The sequence below is a fragment of the Alosa alosa genome, chromosome 9 (genome assembly GCF_017589495.1).
Source record: "Alosa alosa isolate M-15738 ecotype Scorff River chromosome 9, AALO_Geno_1.1, whole genome shotgun sequence".
Classification (NCBI taxonomy): Eukaryota; Metazoa; Chordata; class Actinopteri; order Clupeiformes; family Clupeidae; genus Alosa; species Alosa alosa.
The window spans coordinates 3,497,095-3,518,864 of record NC_063197.1 but is presented as its reverse complement, the minus strand read 5'-3'; the positions used below and the strand labels follow the sequence as shown (position 1 = coordinate 3,518,864).

The 21,770-nt window shown below is 42.9% G+C and overlaps 1 protein-coding gene across 8 annotated transcripts in view; it reads right to left on the bottom strand.

Moving 5' to 3' along the window:
• The window catches only part of mast2 (microtubule associated serine/threonine kinase 2), a 122,023-nt gene that overhangs the window by 58,077 nt on the left and 42,176 nt on the right, over positions 1-21,770 (bottom strand). For 2 of the 8 annotated variants that reach the window (XM_048252739.1, XM_048252741.1), the window contains exon 1: positions 9,159-11,289. The exons of 5 other annotated variants lie outside the window; for them this stretch is intronic. In XM_048252739.1, the coding sequence (XP_048108696.1) occupies positions 9,159-9,197 (39 nt within the window). In that variant the 5' untranslated portion in view covers positions 9,198-11,289. Of the gene's footprint in view, positions 1-9,158; positions 11,291-21,770 lie in introns of those variants that run through there. One more of the 8 variants, XM_048252736.1, reaches the window with a different exon arrangement.

The window sequence follows — 21,770 nt, the reverse complement described above, 5'->3', positions numbered from 1 at the left end:
CAGAGGAGCAGAGTAATCCTCAAACAGAATCTATAGCTCAAGCTATAGCTGTATCCAGGAAACAGCTCTCAATTTCTCTCCTGTGATGCCCCCCTCCGCCAAAACAAAACTCACATTCTGCAGTATGTCTATGACAGACATTAGCATGGAAATTATGGGAAGTAAAACCCAGGGTTGCAATGCTGAATGAATATCAAAAATAAAAGCAAAAAAAGAGAAAAAGGTTTTCTAGATTAGGATCGCTAAGCTGGAGAACATGGACTTTTCTGGTAGACATACGATATAGCCTTCTCAATTGGAATTGAGAGTGGGTCTGGACAAGGCTCATCCGATACAAAGCGACATTGAATTGTATAATTCTACATCATATCTGAATCGATGTAAAATTGTTTAAGGTTCTGGAGCAAGCAGCAGTAGGGATGACAGTGGGGTTGCCTTTATGATCTGTGTTGTGAATTTAGACTCAAAACAATGTAGGCTGGGATGGTTGTCTAATGTTAGTATATGTAGTGAATTCAGCAGGGGACTGGGTGGTGTCTGTCACTGTAGATACACTGAGGATAATTGCTGCTGTGCCATAAAGCCAGCAGAGATGTGAAGGCAGTCAGAGGCATGTTGAAGCTACCAAAAGCACCATACTAGGTCGCTAAGAGGGGGAAAGCATCCTTGCTGGACTGGGCATTAATGGCACAGTGAGGGATTCATCACAGCCCTCTGCAGGGATCATCTCAGTGAGTGGCAGCAGAGGGAAAACGCTAGATTGTAGGTCAGAGTATTGTTTGAAGACGCTGGACGACAAGAACATTAGATGCCTGATTTTCCACTGAAAGCACTTCATGGTAAGTCCATGCCATCTTGAAATAAATCTTTTAATAAAATAATCACACTGAGAAGCCAAGAGCGAACATTTTTGACAGAAACATAATTAATCTCACATGCCCAGATTAAATATTTTCCATATGGCTTCAAATTTAAAAATCTGAACTAGACCTAGTTGATTTATAATGTATTCCATATATTTGTGGGTTCAGTATGAATACAGTGAGGAATTATGCTGTCTCTTTTGTGTCTGATACTACCCCTCCCTACGCTCTCCATTGCAACCCTTCTCTCCTCCTCCACTCTGTCTCTCCTTCCCTTGTTTCTGTGTCAGTGAAACTCAGTTCATTATGTGGAGGCAGACGGAGACACCTTCCAGGCCTGCTCCCTGATGCTCCGCACCCTGACACGCAAACATCTTCAATTTGCACCTTGAGGCAGGCTCACCCCTCCCCCTTTACAATGACTTCCACCACTCCCCATGCCTGAGGAATACACACACACACAAACACAGACATGGGCTGCACACACTCCCCCACCAGTTCTCCTAACAAAGGCACTACACATGCACACGCACCTTTATGTGATGGGGTAATTTGTCTAACAGACAAGAAACTACCCCAAAGAAAGATACCAGTGAAGCTCTCTCAGGTGGAAGCAGAGAGATGGATGGAGGGAAGTGGCAAAGGTGGAGAAAAGAACAAAGAGGAGGAGTGGGAACAATGCATAAAGAGAGGAACAAAGAACAGCTGACTGAGACAGAGACACTAGACAGTGTGGAGGTATAAATATACAAATAAATACAAACCAAACAAACAAAAAATGATGTGCCAGAACTTGGTCTCTACAAAAGAGATGAGAAATATTAGGTTAAATGGGCAAGACTTGAACAGCCAAAGAGACAGAACTTGGATACAAGATGAAGAGATGGCAGCATGTGGAAGCTGACAGATGAAAAGAGATACAGACACTGGTTAAATATAGAGAGATGAGGCTGCATGAAAACAGAAACGTGTAAAGATAATTATTCTGAGAAAAACTTATGGATTCGGAAAAGTACTGGGCTGTACAGTAGATGTGTCAAGTTAAAAAGAGGGTGCATAGGGAGGAGGGAAACCATAGCAACAAAAGCAAAAGTGATGGGGTAAGAACAATGTGAGAAGAGAACACATAAAAAAATATGTATTACAAAGACAAACATAAAGCTGCAGGTCAGGTTAAAGGTAGCAAGTGAGGGAAGAAACTGATTCGAGTGCGAGTAAGGACTGGGTGATCGCACGAGAGACGAGATGCGAGACATTTACAGAGAGAGATAAACAAAAGGATGGAGGGTTCTAGAGAGACGTGGCCTGAGGGGATGGTCGAAATGAGAAGCAGAAATGGGCACAGACAGGAGAGAGGGATGATGCCGTATGGCTGCAAGACGAACAGTGGAGGGGTGGAGTGGAGTACAGTAGAGGAAGGGGGTGGGGGGGGACTGACTAGCGGTTCCCAGGAGAGAAGTATGCAAGCAAGCGGCAGATCAAAGCATCTGCCCCGCAGAGACAGCAAGCTGCCACGGTGCACACGCTCAGTTAGGACTGCGGGCAGATTTCATTAATGCCTACTGTGAGCGGTACTCTAAGAAGGCAACCTTTTCCTCTCTGGGTGAGCGGTACCCTAAGAAGGCAACCTTTTCCTCTCTGGGTGAGCGGTGAGGGGAGAAGAAGAGAAATCAAACACAGAGAGAATATGAGGGAGAACAAAGAGTCAGGAAAGAGTGAACGACACTGACAGAGGAAGAAAAATGCAGAAAGCATAAGAGAGGATGAAGTCTATCGGTCACGAGAATGACATACACAGACACATTGTCTCAGGCCAGGATGAATTCATAAGTCAGAGCTAGGGCACGAGCATCACACCTGGCATTATGGTACAAGGTGAACAACTGGCACCTTTCTGTTTGTCCATGGAACAGTCTTCTCAAAAACACTGGTTGACATCTTGTCTAACCTGAAGGGTTGGGTGGAGGAGGTTTCTATAGACATTCAGCAGCTGGGCCGCATAGATGTGTTAGCTTCAGCTGCAGTCCGAACGCACAAATTACAAGCACAGCAGATAACGCTGGTCAATAAAAACATGGTGTTTTATGCCAGATCCACCCTAAGGGTGATGTTCTCTAAAGATGTTCCTTTCTGGTGATTGTGAGTTCAAGGCGTTGTGTGGTACGACACAACTCCAACTATAGGTCCAGACACTTAAGCTCTGTATAAACAAGACCCTTACCATGTTAAAGCACCATAACATTCTTCTAGTTAAGCTTTCAACATGCGTTTACATATGGAGGGAAACTGACCTAGGCTATTTTCCATGAGGTCATTAAATTTTATGGCAGAGCAAGACTGATATGTGACAACGGATCACATGGTACAGGACTCTTGCACTGTGTGCACAATTTGTGTCTAGGGGGATTATAAATCTCTGCTGTGTCAGAGAGAGAAGAGAGAGAGAGAGAAGAGAGAGAGATAGAGAGAGAGAGAGAGAGAGAAGAGAAGAGAAGAGAAGAGAAGAGAAGAGAAGAGAAGAGAAAAGAGAGAGAGAGAGAGAGAGAGAGAGAGAGAGAGAGAGAGAGAGAGAGAGAGAGAGAGATGTGTATGTTTCCATCTGTAACTGAAAAGCTTTCGGGAGGCAGTGACCTCCTTAACCTATGCTGTCCACCCCTCACCATGTTCTTCTATTCCTTCCTGCTTACCTCTCTCTCTCTTTCTCTCCCCCTAGCCAAACGATGAGCTCATTCTCTCACTAAAGCAACACAGTGAGCTCATTGAATGGACCTTAATTCGTTTATCCGCAGCTCTAGAGGGAGAGGCAGGGTGGCGAGCCAGGCACAATCCAGAAGTGAGAGGGCCAAGCGGGAAAGACAGGACAACAGCTGCCCTGTTCTCATGGACCATTCTGCAACCAGAACAAACAGTCGCCCTCAGAGAATGCTTTCGCCCCACGTCTCGCTAAGCTGGTTAAGTTGTTCTTATCCCTGTTCCAGGGTCGGCTTCTGCCTGTGTGAAAAAGGCCCCTGTAAAGGGTACCAGGAACACTAACGGGATTGGGTTCATGGAAGAGACCTTATGCAGACACATAAGGTGCCACACACATAGATATGGAGAACAAGAGGCCACAATAAGAACCAGGGGCTACAAACGAAATGGAATGGCTAACCGACACAAAAGAGTAAGGATCTTATACATTTCTTTCTTCAAATTAATCTCACATTTTCATTCCACTCTCTGATCTTTTCTCCCTAAACATCTGACCCAGTGGTCTACATGCATGGCTTCTACTGGAAATCTACAACCAGTCATAGCCTGTCACAAAGGACATTTCTATTCTTAGCCTCTACTGTGGCTGCAATGTTCCAAAGCCCCACATTAGAATTCCCAGAGTGTGTGACCGCCTCAATCACCATTCCTGTTACTCATTTCCGGAGGATACCATGGCTCTGTGCATCCCAATCCAGATCTCTCCTTAAGAATGGCACTATAACATTTCTGTCACGATGTTCTCCTACTTTAGCTCTAGCATTGCTTGTAGCTACTGCCACAAATCAAGTTTCTCACCTAATAACTGCAGAACTATTCTCTAAAGAATGCTATATTCACTTAACAACATGATCTTTCTAACTGAGATAGAAGGCACATGCAGCACAAAAAAGTTGTTATTATTATTTTGTGATTTCACCTCCTAGCTGTCAAGATACAATTGCTTGCACAAAAACAGAAACACAAATCAGTGGCAGCGATGACATTGTCATGCTACTTCCTGACCGCAATCTTCTCAAGCCCCATCTTTTTCAAGAGAAAAACAACAGCTTCAATCTCTGGGAAAATACTGCCAAAATAGCTGAGTAATGCAAGACCAGCATTCTATGTAAGGGGCTATGCAATATTCCACAAGATGGAGGACTATAAGGGCATTAATGTTACAAAAACTAGAGCTGGGGGCAGGACAGGGACAGGGCTGACACAGCAGAAAGCCTCCTGAGTACCAGCAGCTGTTTAGAGCCCCAGTCTGAATGCAAGTTATGGAGATGCTATGAATGTTCAAAGGTGAGTAAAAAAAGTAAAGATACAGTAAAAGGCATAAAGAGTCAGAGGGTGACTGGCTAAATAAGGGAAGGGATGTGCATCCAGCCAAGGTTGTTAATGTAACGTGAGAGAAAGAGAGACAGACAGAAAGAGGGGTATGAACGATAAGCCCAAAATCAGCAGAAGGAAGAGCTTTGAGTCATGGAGGAATACAAGATAGCCCTGTAGGCTAAAAACTCAGTACCAGACAGAGAATGTCTAGACATTGTCTGGTTTGAGAACAAAATGCACGTACACTCCCAAAAGCGTACACTTGACATATTCTTGGCCAATAGCTCCTCTTATTCCTCTTTTCCCTCTTTTGTGTCCTCTCTGTCCCCCTTTTCAACTCGTCCTTTTCTTTCCTTCTTACCTGCTTGCCTTCAGCAGTCTCCTTCAGAAGACCTAACCGTGCTCCATACCAGCTCAGAGACCTCCTGCAGGCCAGTGGCTTCCTCTTATTCTCCATACTTCCTGAGAAGAGCCAGGGGCGGCCCATCACCACACGCAGTCTACAGCAACCACTAACCCTGTCTACAGCAACCACTAACCCTGTGCAAATCAGCACAACTCAGCACAGCAGCCAATTTCTAATCCTCTGACCGCAGAGATTATTCAGTGTGCCGTTTTGCTCTTTAATGCCTTAGCCCAGTCTCCTACCCATTCGTCTGAACATGCACACACACTCCTCCTTCTGTGTACAAAATTCCAAACTGAATTAGACCTGTTGGTCCTAGATGTTATGCTGTTTGCCAGAAGACGGAATTAGAAACATGCCCGCAGGCCAACATAAAAAGTCTGAGCCATGCAAGGGGATGAGGTTTAGAGGTTAGGTTTCCCATCCCATTCTGCTCAACATCCACCATGTCCTCAGGGTTATCAATACTTCCACTAGATTAACTGCATGCTTGGTTAACCATCCCTGACAAAGAGCAGGGGCTAGACCTCCCTCATTCAGGCAACTTCCCCGAGGGTTCTATTGACATCGGCTGAAAAGGTACACATACTCGTCACCTGAAAGCACATGTTGTCAAGCATCTCCATAAAGCATGTTGTGACGGGAATGTGCAATTCATGGCGATACTAGGGCAAATGCATCTTTATTCCAGGAATCATGAGCCTGAGGGCTGAAACACAAAAACAGTTACATGGATGCAACCACAACCATGCAATACAATATTTGGGCATATAACATGGACAATGTCATATGACTTGTAAAACAAATACAAGGAATCAACTTTACAGTTAAATATTAATGTGACCTATTTCATGCGATGTTCAGGGTCATTTAGAATTGCTCAGGTTAATAAACAACGTGTGTAAAGGGATGTTGTATTAGTCCTCAAATCACTCTAAATAGTTTCCGTTGCAGCTGAACACATCCTCAGTGAGAGAAACATCCTCTTTCACCCTCCAGCTCTCTATTCCACATCCTGCTCATTCATTTCCCCTGCAGGTTCAAGCTCCTTTAAATGCCATCCCCCACTCCACCCCCACCTGTCCCATCTACTGCAGTCAGTGAAGCAGGAGAGCAATTTCCCAGCCCAAGCTGCCTTGAAATGGTGGAAGAAGGGGTTGCCAAAGGTTTGTGTCTGAGTCTCCCACCACTTTTACCCTCACTGTTGTACCCATCTCTCTCCCTGCCCATCTCTTTCATAATGTGTCACTCTCTTTGAGTCCCATCTCGGCATCCTTCTGCCAGCTTCTCTCCACCATTCCTTCTCTCCTGTCGTTTTTTCCTGCACTCCCTCCTTCTCTTTCATCTTCCAGTCAGGTTAATCTCTCCACACACACAGACACTTCACTCCCTCTTTCATACAAACAGCCCACAGTCTCAATAGCCCAAACAAAGGAGTCAGAGGGAAACAAAGCAAACAGATGCTTTCCACAAAGAAACCCTTTCCTATATCTGCTTCTTAGAGAATTACTTTTCTCAACCACTGAAAATTGAGTTTCACCAGACCATACCCACAAAGTCTGGGCTTACTGGAAGACAGAAAAGGGAGGAAGTAACTCAATTGTAAACAGGGATGCTGACCCCAAGGTACTGTGAGAAGTGGTGATGGTCATTAAGGGTAACATGACACATTGTTCCACAACACATGCTTTAAAGTAATAGTTTTGTAAGCCATAGGCCTATGTGTCTGGTTCAATGCAGCAACAATGTGGTCCACATGCTTGTCGTGATGTTTATGTCTGCCATATCATTGCTGATTTCTCAAGTGCAGCTAGGGAAAAATATTTGACACAGCGGAATAGGCATTTAACAGCAGCAAGCCCCCTGAGACCACTCAAAGCCATTAGCAAGATTTAGCTTGCGGCCCCCTGCCCAGCCGCCTCCAACACCTGCTTCCCAACTGCAACCTCACCCCTCCTCACCCATCCTGCTCTTTAACCTTTAACCATAAACACCCACTGGATGGGTTTTATGGGATAGCATGTCTCAAGCAGGCTAGACATTAGCTCCATTCCCCAAATGACTGACTGCATGAACCACTTAACTTACATTAACTCCAACATGTCCCATGCGTCACACCCTAACAACCAATTTATCAGGACCCATTACTCAAATTGTAGGCTTAGGTCAACCACTGAAACCATTTCAAAGAACATCACCAGTAAGGTAATGAAAACGAGCTATCAGTGTAGTCTCCTCTGCGGTACAGGGTAACTCGGGTCAGCTCTCTGGTTTGGCAGAGGAAGGGTAGCCTCCCATGATCACCCTCCCCCAAACACCGGGAGAGCCCCAGGGCTTGGGCATAGAGCCATGCTGGAGGATTTGCTGAAACAAAGGCCTGTCCCAATGCACAGTCCACTGGCCAGACACAACACAAGCAGTCCAGCTCAGCAATAACTTATCCCAGCCGCACACACACACCACGTCGGTGGCTGACTGCCGGATGTCTGCACCAAGAGGCACACAGGCACACGTTAGCACATGCACAAACGCACATATGCCAGCCAGTTCACATACATTTATATACATTCCAGTCCTCCCTCTCTTTTTCAAAAACATGTGCACATGGGGCACTTGAACAACGCACTTGAGCATGAGTGTGCGTGCGCACACACACACACACAGGGGGTGGGGGTGGGATGAGCGTAACTCACAGAGAAATCTGAACATAAAAGTGAAAAACAGAGGAACTCAATGACCTGCAGTGTACATGGAAAATATCATGTTGGCAGACATCACCAAAAAAGCTCTATCACAAAGGAACTCAAAAAAAGGCATTTATAAAATAAAACAAATTATGTTGGCTTCCAAAGGAACACCACAAATGACCAAAAACAAAGAATTATACAAAAAAATGTATCACATCAAAATATCGATCTCTTTGGATAAAAGATCACTTTGGATAAAAGCATCAGCTAAATTACTAAACGTAATAGCAAACAATATGTACAATGTTAGTATGAAAACAATAACATTTGTCAATCTGTTTAAAAACACACTGGGTTCATTTACCAGTCAATCCCTCCAAGGTAACAAATTATGCAATGCACCGTCTCAAATATCAGGACGGCATGTTAAACAGTCAGGCTTTTTTTAACCGACAGTCATCATTATGAGCTGTGGAATTAGGTACCCATCCATTGCAGTTCAGACGCATGACTAAAGCATGCAACCTTACAGCACAGCAAATGTGTGTCACTCTCAGTAAGGTGGACAGAAATGAACACAGGATAGTCTAAAGCCTGATCTAGTGGCACAGCACATAGTGCAGGTCTACTGTCACAGGCAAATCCAGGTCAGCCCTGCCCATGCCTCAAACTCAAACAGCCTCCTCTTCAACAGCACACTGTTCACTGTACAATAACATCAAACCAAGATGTTGTATTATGCATAATTCTTCCAATCTACATGGTACAAATCATTATTTTATTTTCAGTACTGTGTTCATGATAGAAAAATGTGATTGCAGTTTAGCTTATTCCAGATGCTGGTGAAGCAATCAGCTTTTTGCAATGTGGGAGAATGCCATGGCACATTGCTGGAAACGGAAAATTAAATAATCTGCCTGAGGCTGCTTGAAGCTCTATGAGGAGCTGCTGGAGACAACACTGTTTTTTTTTTTACACCAGAAAAACACAACATTTCTGACCACATCATACTGTATACGTGATTTTGGAAAAGACAAAATATTAGTCATGAAAACTTCTAGATGTAATGTACAAAACTTCTAATGTAAATTGACAATAGCACAGGAGAACATGCTCTGCAAGACGGGACTTTACCTGAAGGCCTCTTCTCCGTAAGATGCTGGAGTCATCCATGATGGCCCTCTCTCTGTCTCTCTCTCAGTCCCTCAAGACGGGCTGCTTGACCACCCCCTTAGAAAACCCAAACACCTCTGGCTGTGAGTAAGGGCACACAGGTAGGCACTCGTCAGCTCCTCCACTGGAGTGGCAGAGGTTTGCTACAGCCTGCCATTAACGGGTAGATGAACCTAAAGAGCCAAAATGGCCACGGTGCCAAGTGAGAACTCTTAGATGAGTCAGCGGCTGTGAGCTCCCCTAAGAGCTGGCTGGTGCATTTAGAGTAAGACCAGACAAGGTCAGAGCAGATGGCAGTCACGTATTCCTCTGTGCCTGTCTCTGCCTCAGCCCTTACTGCTTTCACTGTCCTCTTCAAAGAAAGTTGACAGACCACTGAAAAGAACAAAGAACTTGGTCTTCAGTTTACAAAATGTGTTCAATCAATGTTTACTTTTTTCCTCGACTCTGTCTTGACGCTTGTGTGCAAATTACTGAAAATCTCAAACTTCACAAAGATTTCTCTGTAGAAAGTGAGGACTACCCAGTTTTTTTCCTCTGTAAATATTCCACAGTTGTCAAAAATGAATAGATAAAGCTCCAAAGTAAATGACAGTATAGGATGATCTCGCCAAGAACAGACACAGCAGGAACACTGCAGGGAGGTTCTGATCAACAGCCGTCTGTTTTCTGTCCTGTCCTGTCCACTGCTGTTGGCTATGTAAGGTAGTCTGAATGTCAGAGAGCCTGCAGCTCCTTCTCTTTCACTGTTCCCCTCTCTCGATCCGTCTCTGTGTGGCGACGAGGAGCAGTTTGGAGCACATGTGTCCCTGAACTTAACCTCCCTTTTACTGAGAATTCGCTCTCCTCATTCATCCATTCAGAGCAGAGGTACACGTCACCCCCGCCTGCCTCCGTCTCCTTTACCAACACTCTTCCCCATACAGCCAGCCACGCATCAGCTCCCAAAGACTACAGGCAAGAAGGTCGGTCACTCCTTATCTCGCTCACTGCTGCCTTTATTTCTATGGAAACCCGTGTTGCTGCATAACTCACAGGCAGTATGCAGTAGACGTTAATGATGACAATGGGGCCCCTGGGGGATTCGAAGGAAAGGAGGGAGAACACTGTTCTCGCACACAGGTTATAAGGAAGATGCAGTCTTCTCTCCAGCCTATATAATTAGAGCTGTAGAGCTAGTCTGACGCACAAAAGGCACATCAAAGTAGTCTTCTCTCTCCATCCAGACTCCAAAACAAAGGCAACATTAGCCACACTTCCACATGGTTAAGTTCTATGCACAGTTTTTAAAATGCATTTTTTTTTAACAAAACAGAGTCTTTGATTTGTATCCATTTGTATGCATGTCCTGTTTTGTGGTCTCTCTCTCTCTCTCCCCCAGAGCCTCCCTTCCTAGGACATGAGGGGAAACCAGAGCACACGTGTGAAGCCCACACTCTGAGCTGAGCAGGAGAAGGAATGAGCCAGCGGCATCAGCAGAAGCACCCCACTGTCACAGTTAACAACTGCACTCAGACCCGCATGGGCAGATTCCTTCCTTATGCGCCGACACGGGGATGCAGAGTGGCTCAGAACGACGACTGGCCAAGGGAACGGATTAAGCGGGCCACACTCTGGCAGCACAGTGGTTTCACGTGAACAGGTGCAGAGTAGAGTGCATCCTCATCAGTCTTTCCGTTCCTCCTGTTTTGTTTGTTATTCTCTTCCTCCTAAGTCAAGCTTGGGGTCCTCCGATACATCGGCCAACTGCACCCCAAGCCAAGTTTGTGAAAAACAGAGATCCACAAACACGCAAGAGGAGTTAAGAGAGTGAGGCAAGAGTGGCACTCACCCCCTTTTCATCTGCTAGCACCATACTGAGCCAACTGCCTGTGTTTGTGACTTTGATGTTGAAGGAACCTCCTCGTCAGATTTCTGTTGCTGCTGGCTTCTCCTCTTCTCCCCTCTTTGTGTGACCCGTTCTTCCTCTACGGCTCCAGTGATTTGGTGGGAGGTGTTTGGGCCGTGTGGTATTTTGAGCTAAGCTATGCGCTGAGACTTGTTCTTTACTCTCTCTCTCTCTCCCTATTCTCGCCTACATCCTCCTCCCTCTTATTCACAAGCGTAGGAGCCTTCACAGCACAGAGCAACACTGCTCCGTCTCTCCTATTAGCCAAGCTAGGCTGCCAGCCAGCCAATAGGACACCAGCAGGAGTCTCTGTATTTGCATAAAATGAATGGGAGTGCAGCAAGGCTCCACCTCTTGTTTTGTCACAGTGCACTCCATCTCTCCTCTCCTTCTATTGCAGCTGCTACAGCCCTGCCCCTCTGAAAATAACCATGGCAGATCTGCCTCCTCTGAATCAGGCAGGCATCTCCACATACACACCAAAAAGAAATGCCCTTGTTTCCAAACCCAAATACACACTCATCGCCATAGAACGCACACACACACACATTATACAGACATGCCCCCATTCAAAAACACAGAGCTGTGTTATCCACTTCTTGCATTATGATAAATTAGTAATGAAACTACTGATCTGTAGGCGGCGTAATTAATTATTTAGCAGCTATATTTGAACAGTCAAAGTCGCACTATGCTGCTGGACGGCTTGGTTAACAGATTCTTCCCCCTCTGCTTTTCTGTCTCTTCCACACAACCACCAGCTTACAGCTTTCTTTATTTAAACTACAGAATAAGTGTGCATCATTCACAATTTCATTCACAATGGTACCAGGCAGGTGGGACTACGCTAAAACTCTTATGTACCCTTTGCAAACAAAATGTGAAAGAAATTACTGTACCATCACTGCACCATTATAAACAAATACAACCTATTAACCTTTGACAGTTTTGCAGGCATGTGCCTGATGTATAAATTGACCCATGATCTTGCACCACCACCACTCAAGCAATGTGTGTCATTTTGCATAGATAATGTAAGGGTCTCCAGGGCTTCTGTAAGAGCTGATTGTTACACTCAATTTAGGAAGACTACATTTGATCAATCTCCTTTTTCAATTACAGCAGTACAAAAGTGGAACTTAATTCCACTTCATAATAGAAATTGTGTAAGTCTCAGCAGTTTTAAAATGTCCTTGGCTGAAGGCGAAACAACTATGTGATCATTGATCTTTCTATAATATGGAATCTATATATTTTGGTTTAACTTATGTAATGCTTGTTATACAGGGCTCTACAATAAAAAAAATTTTTTTTTCAGGAGCACTTGTGCGCCCAAGTTAAAAAATTTAGGAGCACAGACAAAAATTTGGGCGCACAGTCAGTTCTGTACTTAACTTACACATAATCTAACATTTTACTGCAGATAACAGTTAAACATGCCAGTGCACCAATTGCGAATATTAAGAATGACCGACAACATTTAGGCTACAGGAAACGGGATTTTAAAAATCAGTGCCTACTTTATTTTCAGTCTGTTCTATTTTCCTACATTTTGTTAATGTAAAATAATATAATACATTGCCATATTTGCATTTAGCCTGTATATCAAGTATCCTGCCAAATGTAGGCTAATTTATTTATTTGTAAATCCATCTATAGCTAATCCAAATAAGCCCATGGTGACCTATCTGACTGCATACTGCCTAATAGGCTACTACTACTAAAACAGTTAATTTTCTCTTCCACAAAACCCAACATAGGCTAATCAAGGATATATGTTTTATACTTTTAGTTTTTATTTGAAATATCTGCATTGATGGGGGCAGTAGGCAAACATTAGGCCTACTTTCGTTTTGCACTTCAGCTTGTATTAGGTGTAAACAAACATGCATGCGTGGAAGCCTGGAGTTGTCAGTAGCGTTCTACCTTTGATTAAAATGGGAGTATTACGGGAGGGTACTTTTGTGCCGGTTCGCTACAGCTATATTTTGCATATTGCAGCCAATACGACAACTGGGCTAAAAGGCATGTTAGGTTACCTTTCCTTCTCTCACTGCATTCTTAGAATCTCATCCTGTTCCTCCTATATCCAATAAATTCGGTGGATAGAAGAACTAATTTCTTCAATCTTTGCATCTTGGCTGGCTAGTCTAACTTTCCGCTTTTTCTGCGCGCTCTTGGATTTGATAGAAGCGACTACTAGCGAGTCACAACGCGAAACTGCTAACTATGGGAGGTGTAGTTTTTATGCTGCATTCGCGACGTGATTCTATGGTTTGCACCAGTAATGTTTCTCGATGTTGCGGTGTATTTTGTAGACAAACATTGACATGGTTAGAAGTCATTCGCACCAGTGCGCCTAAATATTTTTTTGCACTCGCACAGCATCATTTTTACTCGCATGTTCGAGTGAAATGGGCGCACTGTAGAGCCCTGTTATATGTTGTTTGTTGTTAAATTTCTATCTGTTTTTAAAGTACTGTCTGTATTGTCCTTTTATCCCCCTTGCCCAGGGACCACAGATGTAAATTAGCTGTATAGCTAACTCTGGCACAAGGCTTGAACTGTGCATGGCCCCTGACAAATAAACTACAAACTAAACAATTTAAATATATCATGATGAGAGAGGAAAAAATTGAAAGTTGGGGAAAAGGCTTTTTTCCCCTTCCCATGGTGATGCAGCTTTGTTCCCTGTTCTCAAAGGGGAGAGAGGTACACAGTCGTATGAGGGAAAGGATTAACAGCCCACACATTGAGAAAGCTCATTAGCCATCATCAACGTCACATTCACTTTCTCTTTCTCAAACACTGGACATAACATGTGGTCAGATGTTGTCCAGTAAAAAAGGCAGCGAGAGGAGCTATTCAGATGTAGGGAGGGAAGGAAGGTAAGCACAGGGCAAGAAAGGAAAACAGACGTAGAGAGCAGCAGGCGGCCAACAGGGCTCTCCCAACAGGGCTCTCCCAACAGGGCTCTCCCAACAGGGCTCTCCCAACAGGGCTCTCCCAACGTGGCTCTCCCAACGTGGCTCTCCCAACGTGGCTCTCCCAACAGGGCTCTCCCAACAGGGCTCTCCCAACAGGGCTCTCCCAACAGGGCTCTCCCAACAGGGCTCTCCCAACAGGGCTCTCCCATACACTCGAGCAACAGCAGCAGCAAAGAGTGAAACCAATCACAGATACACAAGGCACCACCAGATAGGTACCTGGGCTAGAATGGTGGAAATCAAGATATAACACAACAGCAGCAGGATTAAGTCTAGGCCCATCACTCACTCCTCAACTAGGGATAGAAAACCATTATAGAGCCGGCACATTCGTACAGTTCCCTGAAGATCAAGCCTAATGGTGTGACCTTGGTCAGGGGTCAGATGAGGGAAGGGGGCCAGGTGGGACAGGAAGACGCAAGAATGCAGAAATCTGACACTTAGGAGGGAGCGAAATGTCACACACCCATGATAGAGAGGGTCCGAGAGTAAGGGGCTTTTCCATTTCTCTTTTCGCTCAATTTGCAGAGGCTCTCTTAAAACATTTGACTGAATTTGAAATGTGCGTCATCCATGAGCAGTGTTTATAAAGTCTAAATATTGTCAGGGGTGTATAAGATTGTTCTATTGATTGATACTCTTACAAACTATGTTTAGATAATCTCATATACCGTACTAAACCATGATTGGTAATCTAAATTTAAACTAACGATCACTTTCTGCTAATCTGTGCCACATTGGGGATTCTATTCTATTATCTCTTCCTCAGATCTGTAAACATTTTGCTTTTGTTTTGAACTGAGGGATACATTACTTGAACTTTATTTTAACAATTATACCAGTGCAAATAAACACCCAACACAAATGCAGTAAATAAATTGGGTCTTCAAATAAAATATTTTTCTTCAATAGATATACAATGACTTAAAACATGATTGCTTTCATCTTTCAAAAACAGGACCCAATGCAGTGCAAGGAAACAATAATCCATGCACATATGTGCACTCCTTGACGATCACAGTGTAACCTCTAGACTAATTGTTGACCCCATAGTGAAATTTATCACAGTGTCACACGAGGGTCAAGGGGCAACAGAGACATGGGCTGCCAGGAAAGCAGCGAGTTTCCATCTCCTATCTCCCCACCTATTTACGGACTATATTATCTGTTCCCCTCTCATTTCCATGGCTGCTCGAGTGGCGAACTGCATTCCCTGCCCCGTTTCCTACAATCAGCTCTGTCTGACAAGAACTCTGAGGACACCGAGCTAGGTATTTTTAGTTGGAGATAGCACAATAAAGCAGAGCACCTGATTTATGATTCCAAGTCCTTATGAATATGGATAACCATCACTGTACTTCCTGACAGTACTCAATCCTGAGGGCACTATAAACATTTTATGAAGCTCTGCAGTCAAATCCACTTAACTATAGAAGACAAATTTACTGCTCCACACTAACATTAATGTCAGCCAGCTCATACCATCCAGCTACCAGCCAACAGAACAATTAACCAGTACACTGCAACATTCTAGCCATTAAAAGACTAACAGTGTTACCATTTGCATTGAATAGTTCTGTTGAATGGTTAGTAGCAGATTGATTTATTCAAAAGCCATACTCTTACGTGACAGATTTGAGAGATGCTAAACAGAGAGATCATCAGAGAGTTTAAGGTTGGAATGTTGCACTGCTATTCTGTCTTACTGTTCTGAATAAAATGTCCAATCACAGAAAGAGGGGAGGGGGGTTGTTCCACCTTTAAGCTGAAGACAGTCACAGAGCCGATAGGTGTGCAAATGGAAGAACACCTAGGGGGGACAGGGGTGTCACAGCCTAGCAGCTGACCAAAATGAAGCAAGACTCTACTGTCTCTCTCTGCCATTTTTATCCATATACAGAAAATGCTAAGAAAATCCACAAAGAAAATGATTCATACATCCAGAGAGCATGCATTCCGAAAATGACGATACACATGGTGTTTATTTACAGGTATCCATTGGTGATGTGTGCCACTCAGCCTGCTTTACTTTGGCATCAATATGGTTACACAATGGTACACATGGTTACTATGCAGTGGCAGTTTAGTTTCTAAGCTGAATACCAGATGTAGTGTGATTTCAGGCTACTTGAAATATATTTACACGTTTTTGAAAGCCAGTGCGGTGTAATGTGTCTTTCAAGTAACATTCAGAGAGGTCAGTGTAATGCAAGTCGCATTACCTTAATGGAAAAAAAAACACATTAGTACCATCACCCCAGTAGGATGGTCTCATGTTAGGCAGGGCTTGCCTGATCAACCACTGCATAATCACTACATTACTGCCTTGTATTTAGCTTTATATATATATATATATATATATATATATATATATATATATATATATATATATATATATATATATATATCAATGACCATGTTCATCACAATGTAAACAGATGACCGTAACTAAGCAATTTCCAGTCTCTATAGCAACAACAGCTTCAAAGACAAAATGTACAGCAGAGAATCATATGGCTCTTTACCATTAAGGACCAGGCTGGCCCACGGCTTTTCCCCGCTCTTAAACACCAGTGCGTGGACTCGGTGTTCTGTTTCCATAAGGAGCTGTAACATCGGGGACATTAGCTAACACTGCAAGAAACTTTTAAACAGTGCTTAGCAAGAACACCGCGTCAAATTATAACAGGACATTTAAATAAGTTATAAAAAAGTCTGAGGCTTTACCCCAGACACCAGGGTTTTACCCCATAGTGGAAAAGGGCCAATACTGACCCTTGGTAGTAGGCCCAGAAGTGGTATATTCTATTGTTAATTGTTATTAAGTAAAGAAATTAGTAACAGTACACTGTGTGACGGAAATGAGAATTCCATGGTGATTTGCAACATTTGTAAGGGATAATGTATAGATTGCCAGCCATCGGGAAAAAAATCCCGACAGAGTGAACCAGATCTTGCTTCGCTCTGAAAGAACTTATTTTCCCCGATAATGACCGGCGTTCTATATATTATCCCACTTATCATATGGCTACTTGCCAAAACTAAAAAAATAAACTCCATATCATATGTCTCTTTACATTTATTTGTTACTGTTTCTTCATGGCTTTTGCTGAGAAACAAATAGTTCGCAACACACAGAGAACTTGAATCAAAACATTCTTTAGAACGCAGCAAGTTCCATTGCAAGAAGTAACCGGACTACTTGCGGAATGATATGAAAGACTTGAATCAAAAGCACAAAACCCATTGCCATTGGCAGCGGTCATTATATACTTTGCAACAGTAATTAAGCCTATATAGTTTTAATAGATCTCCGAACGTAAGAAAGGCCCATTAATGTGAATGGAACTTTCTGCAGCACAACTGTAGTTATTAATCATCACTAGCCCTTGTGAAATGAAGGAAACAAAGCTACAATTTAGGTTAGATAAATGGATAGCTCAAATCTGCTTAGATCAGTAGCAATAAAGAAATGTTCCATAAATATATCCTGTTAAACAACTTGATTATGAACTAGATGTACCGCAGAGCGCTACAAAATATGACCGCCGCCCAGTCCAGCACATGTTTTCCACAAAAATAAGTCACGCTGAAAGGCATATATTAGGGGTGTGAATCTCTCATGTAAAAGATGATACGATTCGCATCTAGATACATGGGCATGATTCGATACAAGAAAAGATACATGTTTATAAAAAACGATTCAGTAAGATTCGATGCGATGCGATTCAATGCAGTTCAAGAATGGAAAGCATTCTGAAAGATTTTTTATAATTTGCTCAAGGTGCACATTCATTTTATATTATCAATCATCATGGTCATGGTTGTCAATTAGGCAACAAAATGTGTGAATATGATTATCTAAACTGAGGTTTGTTTCATATACTGTATTGAAATGAAAAAAGAATAGTCTACATTTCAGTCAAACACAGCAGCCAAATACAACATAAAATACATTTTTATAGACTTTACAGATTTTATAGTTATATCTGATTGTTTTCATGGAGCTGTAGCCTTGTTGAGGTAAGACAATACCGAAATAAAATAAAACAGTGCTTAAGACACTCTTGGCCTTTTCTCATATAGGCCTAGCCTACCCTACAAGAATAAAATAGACCTACAAATCAATGAACTCTCAGGGCTTATTTTGTTCCAACAGTAGACCTAATGCAGAAACCTAAAATGCCACAAGTCTGAGTGAATATGAACAAAATCATTGGCAAATAATTTATGCATCGTTTTAGCAGCAAGGGCCAAATTATTATTTAAAATTAAGGAAATCCCTTCATCAAAGGTAAGGCTACTCTACAGACTATCGTTGCTGTTTAGGAATGCTATATGTTCTCAATTTCGCGCTGGATTTTGAAAAACAAAAGCCGACCGAGTGTAAGTTGTCACAAGCTTAAGTTGCAATAGATGTATGGGTAATGAGGTCATTTGACAACTTTGGGCAATGAATGTAACCAAAAACGAACTGCATTACCCACAGTTCCATGCCACGTATAGTTTCAAAACCAGAAGTGGGGTGAACGCGGTGCTTGGAACGTAAATGAGCCGCCTGAGAGCAGAAAAGAAAAGGTGTGTACCGATTCATAACAAGTAAATCGATATAACGACCGGTTCATTTCAGTTTTTTTCCCGATACGGGGCTTCACGTATCTATGTAGCCGTATCTTGCACGTTAAAAACGGATACCGATACGTATCGGTTAATCTTTACACCCCTAGCATATATGATTCTCACTGAATTGCATTATGCACACTCATTTCTCACTGGTATCTGCTAGACAACAAGTACCGAAACATGATTAGTTCATAGATTTCACATGTAAAATACATTTTATACAACCCCACCCCCATCTTGCCTGTTCATAATTCTGAGAAATTCTTGAGTTGTGTGCATGTGTGCGTGTACATGTTTATGTTTATGTGTGTTTGTGTGGGTGGGTGGGTGGGTGTGTGTGCATGCATGTGCTTGTGTGTTTGCCTGTTTATGTGCCTATGTGTGTGCATGTGCATGCATGAGTATATATGTCTACTGTGTGAGTATGTGTCATATGTAGGATTACTGTGAATGTATGTGTGTGCGTGTTGCATCTGTTTATGCACATGTATGGAATGGGTTTACATGACCCCTGGAGGCAAACATACGCAAAAAATTGGTCATCCTAGGCCCTACAGTTCTCAAGATAATCACAGAAAACTGTGTCTGCCCTACCCTCCTTTCGGGGGGTCCAGTCCAGTGGGGGGGCTACAGATCAAAACGAAAAACGATGGTTCCATGCTATCCATGTGGGGTTACATGCCCACCAAGTTTCGTGTACCCCGGTCTTTCAGTGTCCCAGGAATCCTTGTTGGTGCACGGTCACTAAATGTACACATAAATTATTTTATTGTAAGGCCCCTCATGAACGAAAGTCCACGAAACTTGGCATGCATTCGGAGGGTGTCATAATGATCCTACACTTTCAATTTCGTGCAGTTTTGACCATGTCAGCCAGAGATATTGTGATGAAAACACCTAATGTTTTGCTTTTTAATTTTTAACTAGGTGGCGCTATACATGAAATAAGTGGTAATGGGATAGGTTGACATGCCCCCTTAAGACCAACATACAAAAAAAGGTGGACCTCCTAGGCCCTACGGTTCTCGAGATAGTTTTCTGTGAATGTCTCCGGCCACCTACAGGCCAGTTGGTGTATAGTAACATAAATTAATTTATTGTGTGGCCCCCATGAATGGAATTCCACGAAACTTGGCGTGCATTCAGAGGATGTCATAATGATCCTACACTTCCAATTTCGTGCAGTTTTGACTATGTTAGGTCAAAGATACCTGCGATTACAACACCTAATTTTTACTTTTTTGTGTTTAACTAGGTGGCGCTATACATGAAATGAGTTGACATGGGTTGACCTGGCCCTTTGAGATCAACATACAAAAAAAATGGGCCTCCTTAACCCTACGGTTCTCGAGATATTCACAGAAAACTGTGTCTGCCCTACCCTCCTTTCGGGGGGGTCCAGTCCAGCGGGGGCTACAGATCAAAACGAAAAAACATGCTTCCATGCTATCCATGTAGGTTACATACCCACCAAGTTTCGTGTACCCCGGTCTTACAGTGTCCCGGGAATCCTTGACGGAAATTTGGACGTGCGGGAAAAATAAAAAAAATTAAAAAATAAAAAAAAATCTGACTAAAGCTAAAGCTTCGCTGCGCGGCGGTCATAATAATGATGTGTAACATAATTCCTTATTCACGGAGCTAGCTGACATTGCCGATTCTCTCAAGCAATTTCTGAATCTCCAATTAATCCGTTTCTGAGGTGGCTTTTCGTTTTGTAAGATTGATACTGACGGATCTTGCAACATATACCACATTGTAACAGTGTGTAATGTTAAATCACACTAATTAGACACATCATACAGTAGGATTCAGTGAGATCATGACTTGGGAATCCTGTTTTGTGGATACAATGCAACCTGGGATCCATTTACTCTTAACCGACAGTCTTAAAAGGTGCCATGTGCCCAAAAAATCAATTCATACTCCACATTCCATAAAGGATGGGGGCAGTATACCCCAAGTACGCCCACAAGCCGTGCGAGTTATTCGTGTATTGCAGTTTGGCTGGCGGTTATGTTGCCCGCATATCTCCCATGGCCGAAACTGATATTATGACATCTGTTGGGCTGTGGCTAGTAATTTAGCATGCTAATTCAGGTTGATATCTCTGCAGCACTATACCTTGTCATTTTTTTAATGACATCATCGCCCTTATTTCTTCTCATTCTTTTGATGCGTGTATTCTTACACATGGCACCTTTAAACCAAGTACCCTCAGCACAGTCACAAAAACATTCACCCACCAGTTGGCGAGGACTGAAATGTTTAATTGGTCAAGCATAAAGTGTTTTTTCTTTTTTTGTTTGTTTGTTTTATCATGGAATGAAGGCAAATGCTTTAGGCTAAGCTTTCAGTGTAAGTCTACCAGAGCTTGTGCCAAAAACTGAGCTATAAATTAGTGATGGATACTGAAAAAGGCCACCTTTTTTTTTTTGCAACTAAAAAGACTTCAACCCAGTGCTAGAAGAAGGCTGATGTAAATATTTAATTTAAAACTGATTTAATGTGAAACCGAGGGCCCCTTTGCATGCAAAAGATGCACAGACTTCAATGGTTTATACCAGTCTGAGAATGTTGATACATACTCTCATAAAAATCTACAAAAGGAAACACGTCAGACATAATCCTCCCACAAAAGTCTGTCAAGTCTTAACTCTCAAGCTTTGTCAGAGAAACATCCTTCTGAGAGTACTCCTTTGTGCTCTTTAAAATCTTGCTTTCTACTTTTGTCCAGCTCAATTGCATCAGCTACCACAAACAACCCATTTCAAACTGACTAAAGCTTCTTGCGTCATACATTCTGTAGGTTTTCTGATATTGGCAATATTTCAGAACAAAATACCTGACCTGAGGATGCTGTGCACAGACCATAGCAGACAGTATGAAAGACAATCAAGAGAGAGGGAGCTGAGGGCAGAGAGAGAATACATGTGAAATCAATAAGATCCAATGTTTCTGGCTAATGAGACTAATGAGGTATTATGGTGGCCCATGAAGCACCACAGAGAAGGAGGCTGATACATCAGTGAATGATAGACAGTGGATATGGAGATGGATAGATAGGGAGGCTTC